The sequence below is a fragment of the Dendrobium catenatum genome, unplaced genomic scaffold (genome assembly GCF_001605985.2).
Source record: "Dendrobium catenatum unplaced genomic scaffold, ASM160598v2 fragScaff_scaffold_847, whole genome shotgun sequence".
Lineage (NCBI taxonomy): Eukaryota > Viridiplantae > Streptophyta > Magnoliopsida > Asparagales > Orchidaceae > Dendrobium > Dendrobium catenatum.
This window is the reverse complement of record NW_021319309.1, coordinates 6,449,436-6,457,337: the sequence shown is the minus strand read 5'-3', so window position 1 is coordinate 6,457,337 and position 7,902 is coordinate 6,449,436. Positions and strand designations below refer to the sequence as shown.

At 40.9% G+C, this 7,902-nt stretch overlaps 1 protein-coding gene across 1 annotated transcript; it reads right to left on the bottom strand.

The window, feature by feature from the left end:
• Positions 1 to 5,320: 5,320 nt before the first annotated feature.
• On the bottom strand, positions 5,321 to 6,130 carry LOC110111734. The gene has a single exon (XM_020843731.2). The coding sequence runs from the start codon at positions 6,128 to 6,130 to the stop codon at positions 5,321 to 5,323; it is 810 nt and encodes a 269-aa protein (XP_020699390.2).
• Between the last annotated feature and the right edge of the window lie 1,772 nt (positions 6,131 to 7,902).

Sequence of the window (7,902 nt, the reverse complement as noted above, 5' to 3'; positions counted from 1 at the left end):
TAATCGGACACGTTTTCGGTGTGTCCGACACGTGTCGGAGGAGTGTGGGACGAGTGTCGTGTCGGACACGGTGTCGGACACTGCACGCCTCTTTGAGGAGAAGTGTCGGTGCATCATAGGAATTATTATTTCTCAATTATTTATAAATTTCTGATTATTCAAAATTTATACATTATTTTTTAAGATATAAAAATAATAATATCATTTCATATATTTCCAACAATTGACTTGTCCAGTGTTCATGTCGTGTCCCATCTGTGTAGTCGTGTTCGTGTCTATGCATCATAGCATACAAGTAGGACCTGAGGCCACCATTCAAGAAGGTTGTGGACAGCTTAAAATAAAAGGTTGTGGACAGCTTAAAATAAACTCTATAAATCAATTCAAGAGTGAAGAAAGTTAAATATTAAATTCAAATTACATCTCCTAAAAGGAGGGGATGGCCGATCAAGGAATGACTTTTAAGAGAATTAAGACAACTAAAAAAAAAACACTTCACAAAATCTCCCTGATTTCTAGCCACTTAAATCAATGAAAGATAATTCTAGAGGATATTCTCTAAGATATTTCCCTTTAATTATCAAATAAATGTGATGAACATTTAGATAAGGAATTGTCTTATAAAAAAACATATCTAGAATAGATATAAATTATCTTATATTTATTATTTTAGGCTATATTTGAATTTTTATATAAAATTATCATTTCTTTCTTAGGATAATGGATGATTATTCATACATCACCAAAAGACGGCTTAATCGGACATGAATTACAAGGCATATCTCAATTGAAAACTTTCACAATTAAATTTGGTACCACCCAAACTCCGATTTCGACAAACATATAGTCAAATTGAACATCTCGACAAGACAAACCGAACGACACAAAAATCGGTCCAATATAATCCCAAATCAAGGGACAAAAGCATATTTGGAAGCTTCAAAGTATTAATTGAATGACCAAATGATCTTCAAATATGATATGCTTATAAACAAATTGAGCAGTTCGACGAGATGAATTCAACGAGCCCAAGAACGAACAATTTTTAAATCATTAACCCACTTAATGCTGAACAATCACTCGATGATCAAGAGAATCAATATGAACTGTCCGATGGAGCACTCCAAATTTGCTCCAGATCTTTTCCATATTTATGGGACATGCTACTTACAAAATCTATAAATAGACGTTCACTCTCTACATGAGGGGTGCCTTTTGAAGGAGGCTTGGATCTTGAGCTAGAGGTCAAAGCTTGAAGAATCTCGGAGCTCCACCAAGGTAGCACCGCCGGTGAACCCTTGCTGCTTGGCCATCGCCATCGGACTTTCACCGGCCGATCATTGTCAGACATCCACCTAGCTGCCGCTGCCAGACCTCAAGTCTCCCGGCTGGCATCGGACCTTCAATTGACCACTTTCCTTGGATTACAATCGTTCAACTACGATCCTCAAAGCAACGTTGCCCAACTACAATCCTTCCAACCTCCGTTGCCCGACGACTACAATCCTTGGATCTGTGTTGTTCGATTATGACTTTTTCGACCTTCGTTGCCCACCAACTATAGTCCATTAAACCACCGTCGTCCGACTATGATCATTCGACCTCAGTCGCCTAACTAAGATCATTCCAACCTCCGTCGCCCATCAACTACGATCCTTAGACCACCTCACCCAACTATGTTCCTCAGACCAACGTCATCCAACTACGATCCTTCCGACCTCCATCGCCCGTGAACTATGATCCTCAGATCACTGTCTTCTGAATACAGTCTTTTCGACCTTGTTAGCCCGCCAACTATGATCCTCAAATCTTCGTCACACGACTACGGTTCTTTTGACCACCATCGCTCAACTAAATTCCTTCGACCTCCGTCATCCGCCGACTACAATCCTTAGACCACTGTCGTTAACTACAGTCCTCAGACCACCATCACCTAACTACAATCCTTTCAATCTCAGTCGCCTAACCACGGTCCCTTTGGCATCTGTCTTCCATCAACTATAATCCTCAGACCATCGTCGCCTGATTACAGTCCCTCTGACCATTGTAGCTCAACTACAGTCCTTCTGATTATAGTCCTCGGACCACCGTCACTCAACAACGATCCCTCTGACCTTCGTTGCCCGACTACAATCCCTCCAACCTTAATCTCTCTACTACGATCCCTCCGACCAATGTCGCCCCCAACTATGGCCCCATCAACCAAACAAACAAGCCTAGTATCTCTTAAGAATAGCTTTTATTCCCGTCAATTTTTTTCAACTCCAACCATATAACATTCTCTACACAATGTATATTTGCTATATTATGTTAATGCCTTCCTCCACGGATGGGCATCGTTTGTAATCAATGAAAAACACTAGTGAAATTATTTCAACTAGGCTATGTCCCGTGGTTTTTTCCCATTTTCAAGATTTTACATGTAAAAATTTTAGTATCTCTGATGATTCTTACACCCCTCTTTTATCTATGCGTGTGTTGAATCTTTGTACAAAATTAAGATGTTAAACTTTCTATTTCTCTACTATAGCGAATGTTATGACACGTAACAACTATAAATATAGATTTTAAGTTTTAGGATCAATGGAAATCAAATGGAAACCAAGTAGAACACATTTCCATTCAATTGGCATAATTATTTCTTCATATTCTTATTCCTCTTTCTATCTCCTTTAGTACTTGTCAGCCCTAGCCTTAGTCATGGCAGAGGTGCTAAACTCCTCAATCTCTCTTGTTTCATTTCTAGGATCAATGCAATTAGGATATCAACAATTATGTCGCTACAACGGCCGCATGAGATCATCAAAGGAGGAACCAAGACAATGCAATGGTTATTGTTTTTGTTCTCTATTTGGTGTCTAAGATTGAAACCATTTACTATTAAAGGCTAAAAATCCAAAACTACCAAAGGTAAAGAACAAGCCAAGAAGGAGAAATCACGGGAAAAATCAACAATTTTCTAATTCCTTATAAAGAGCTAATATTTTTGTTTTATCATGAAGATTCTTGCATTTGATATCATAGGAAACCCTAGTGGTGTAGAAACCAAAAGGAAGAATCTGAACAGGTAAGGAGAAAAGCAAGCCAAACAATGGAATAGTAACCTTTAGGTAAAAAGTATATTCATCATCCCTCATCCCAGCATACAAGCTGGTATATCATGGAACCAACTATACTATAATAAAATAAAAAGATACTAAAGCTATAGTAGAGAACGTGAGGTATCAGAAAGAAGTAAAGGCAAAACACAGAGCCTAGTGGAATAGTGGAAGGTAAATAGCGAACTGGTAGCTTGGCTGTGGGACCGGTGGATGGACTACGTCAGGTCTCCCCGCTTCAGAGGAGCTCGTCTCGGATCCAGTAAGCAAGTTGGTGACGTTGTTGAGCGGGTGGTAAGCATAAATATCGGAGACGTTGAAGGTGTGGGATGTTTGAACATCAGTAGGAAGCTCGACAATATAAGCATTGTCGTTGATGCGTCTTGCGATCGGGAAGGGTCCTAACTTCTCAGGACTTAGCTTGGAGTAGGAGCCAGGCGGGAACCTCTCCTTGTGCATGAGAATCATGACAAGATCTCCGGGTTGGAACACCTTATGTCGGCGCCGAACGTCTGCTTCAAGTTTATACTGAGCATTTGATTCTTCTAATGTGTTTTTGACTTCAGTGAGGATATCTAAAAATTGAGAAGCAGCTTGGGCAGCAGCTGTGCTGCAGAATTTTGGTAGGACTGCAAGATCCAAAAGATGATTAGGCATCTTAGTATATATAATGCTGAACGGGCACTTATCGGTGGAGCGGTTGGGCATCGAATTAAAGGCGAATTCAGCTTGGCTTAGTGATTTCGCCCACTGTTTAGGGTGCTTTTGAACAAGACAACGCAACATTCTCCCCAAAGTGCGATTGATGACTTCAGTTTGGCCGTCGGTTTGTGGATGATAAGCAGAGCTGAGCTTTAGATCAGTTTAGAATCTCTTCCAAAGTTCACGACAAAAGTGACTGATGAATTTAACATCCCAGTCGAAGGTAATGCTGCGAGGTAAGCCATGGAGGCACACAATTTCTTTGAAAAAGAGACGGGAAACATTGAGTGCGTCAAACATTTTTTTACAGGGAATAAAATGCAACATTTTTTAAAATCTATCCACTAGTACCATTATAGAATCCCAACCTTGTTTAGTCCGTGGAAGGCCAAGGACGAAATCAATATTGAGTTCCTCCCATATGGAATCAGGAATAGGTAGCGGCATATATAATCCCGCTGGCTGAGCATTACTCTTATACATTTGGCACACGGCGCAGTGTTCAACAAAGCGAGCAACATTTCGTCTCATATGAGGCCAAAAGAAACGAGATTGCAGCTGTAAAAAAGTTTTATCTCTACCTGTATGAACCGCCAAACCTCTGGAGTGCAGCTCTTTAATCAAAAATTGGCGGCATGAGGAGTATGGAATGCACAAACAATTACCCTTAAATAAGAAACCGTGTCTTAAGGAGTAGTCTAGAACAGGACAACCTTCAGAGCAATTTTCCCACGGTTTAGCAAAGTCCATATATGTTTTATATAAAGGTATCATTTCCGACTACGAAGGGTTTATCGAAGTTTGGCAAGGCTAGAATTGGAGCCGAGCATATGGCTAATTTGACGGTGTCAAAGTTGCCTTGTTGACTTGGTGACCATTGAAATGTGGCTAATTTCAAGCAGTCAGTAATAGGCACCATCATGACGCTGAAACCTCGGATGAACTTACGGTAGAAGTTGGCTTGGCCATGAAAACTTCGAACCTCAAAAAAGGGACGTTGGGATGGGCCAATCAATGATGGCCGAAACTTTTCTCGGAGCCATTTGAACCCCTTCTTTGGAGATGATGAAGCCCAAGAAGGCCACCTTGTTGACAACAACTTCACACTTAGAAAAATTGAGATATAATTTATGGAGGCGGAGGGTTTGGAATATTTGAGTTAGATGATGAACATGGGCTTCAAGAAAGGGGTTCAACACTAGAATATCATCAAAGTAAGAAACACAAAACTTGCCCAAATAAGGTTTGAGAACTTTGTTCATTAGCCTCAAGAACGTGGCGGGTGCATTACAAAAGCCGAAAGGCATTACTTTCCATTCACAGAGCCATTCTCTGGTTTTGAAAGCCGTCTTCCATTCGTCTCCAGGTATAATATGAATCTGGTGATACCCGCTTCGCATATCAAGTTTAGAAAATACTACAACCCCTTCCAATTTATCCAATAAATCAGATATCCTAGGAACAGGAAAGCGGTACTTGATATTTATTTTGTTGATGGCCCTGCTGTCAATGCACATTCGTCATTTTCCATCTTTCTTGGGTATAAATAAAGCTGGCACCGCACACGGGCTAAGACTGTGTTGTATGAGCTGTTTTTGGAGCAGCTCGTCGACAATGTCCTGCAAAATAGTATGCTCATGGGGGCTCATTTTGTAGTGGGGTAAATGAGGAATGGTTGCACCCGGAGTGAAGTCTATTTGATGTTGAACTGACCGCAGATGTGGCAATTGGCAAGGGAGATCAGGTGGTGCAATATCAGCAAATTCCAGCAATAAGTCTTGCACAATTTTTTGGAGATTCGGTTGAGCAGCAACTTCGCTCAAGTCGGAGGCAACTAGAGCATAGACAATAGGATTTTGTCCACATGACTGTAATAAGGCCTTATTAGAGATTATGTATACTGCTTGTTTGCCCTTGTCAGTCTTCACTACAGCTTGTGGGGAGTGAGGCAGCAACCACAACTTGCGTCCCTTCCATTCTAGGGAATACGTATTCGTCCTACCATCATGAGTGATGCCCGCATCAAATTGCCAAGGTCGACCCAAAATAAGATGACATGCATCCATGTCGACAAAATCGCAACTCACTTCGCATATGTAATTTTTGCCAATGGAGAAGGTTACTCTGCACATGTCCGCCACCATGATCTCAACACCACGTTTTACCCAACTAATCTTATACGGGCTAGGATTTTTCATTGTCTGCAGTTGTAAGGCTTGGACGGCTGAGCGTGAAGTTATATTTTCAGTGCAACCACTGTCAATAAGAAGTTCACAAATCTTCCCGTTAATGGTGCAATGAGTCCTAAACAGGGAATACCTTTGGGACATAACAGGTTGCCGTGGGGCTAAGAGAAGTCTTTCTAGTATGCAGATAATTGGTTCCCCTTCATCTCCTTGTACCTCTTCGACTTCCAAGTCAGCAAAAGTATTTAATTTAGACTCCTCATCAAGATCATCTCCATCCAACAACTATAGCTGTTGTCGGCTAGGACACTCATTAGACTTGTGACCGAGATGAAAGCACCTGAAGCATTTCAAACTGGTGGGTTTCATATAGGGATTGTCCTTGGGAGGAATTCTTGCTCGGTTCGATTGCTTAGTATCCGTGGAGCTTTGTCCAACTTGTTGTTGCAACGGAGGTGTTTTAGATGCCGACGGTGAAGGTTTTGTGTGTTCAACTGTTGCATCACTGTATTGCTGTCGAGGAACATAGCTGCGGGAATGTCGCTGCAGTTGAGATTCCGCCTTCAAAGCAAAATTTATTGCCTGGGACAAGGACCAAATGGAATTCAGCTCGAGCTTGTCCTGTATAACATCCTTAAGGCCCTCAATAAATCTGGCAACAAGCTGATTTTCCAATTCATTCAAATTGTTCGGTGAAACTCCTCTGTGTAGTCGCTCACGGTCCGATTGTTTTGGGAACAATGTTGATACTTTTGATACAAAATATGCTCAAAATCAGTAGGCATAAAATGTGCACGGAGCAATTGCTTCATTCGAAGCCAACTGTGAACTTGTCCCTTGCCTTCCCGACGCCGTGACTGCAACAACTCATCCACCACGCGCTTGCGCCTCCTCTCAAATGACAGGCCACATATTTTACTTGTTTTTCCTCGGTGGAGAAGAGAACGAACTCTACAGTGAGGGTTTCGACTTGTCAAGTGATGCTAGCTTGAGCAGCCCACAAGGCGTTCGAGTTCTGATTGTCGTCAAGAACTCACCGTGAACTCCCTTCGGCCATGGTTGTGATACCAGAATGGTGTAGAAACCAAAAGGAAGAACCCGAACAGGTAAGGAGAAAAGCAAGCCAAACAATGGAATAGTAACATTTAGGTAAAAAGTATATTCATCATCCCTCATTCCAGCATACAAGCTGGTATATCATGGAACCAACTATACTATAATAAGATAAAAAGATACTAAAGCTATAGTAGAGAACGTGAGGTATCAGAAAGAAGAAAAGGCAAATCACAGAGCCTAGTGGAATAGTGGAAGGTAAATAGCGAACTGGTGGCTTGGCTGTGGGACCGGTGGATGGACTCCGTCACCTAGATCACTTCATGCCCCTTTTTAAAAGCCAAAGCAACATATAAATCCTACCGGTTCCACAACAATCTGCATCATCATGATTAAGTCAATTTGATATCATAACATGATTATATTGTGATGTCGTGTTAATTTCATATTATGGTTTGTATAAAGCGCATTTGTTTCTAATGTTATAATTCCATTCCCTGAATAATTTAAGTGAATATCAAGGATTGCCAAGAATAGAGTAGATGCTTGCTCAAATGACCTTGCTTATAGAAAAAATTCCAGTAGTTTCGCCTAAGGATGAAATCCCAAGCCATACAAAATCCTAGACTAATAGTTTTGAATTCTACTTTAAATTTCTATGGCTTTAATATCTTTAATGTTTTATTTCTTCTCATAAATCAAGGAAAATCTAAAAATGAACCCCAAGAAAATAGTACCTTTGGTCACTTGAACGTTCGCAAATTATAATTTAAGATCTACCTTCCAATAAAAGCGCCAAGACTAACCCTACTATTTAAGGCCTTCTCCAAGCAAATTCCAAACGCATGAATGGCGTCACTCGC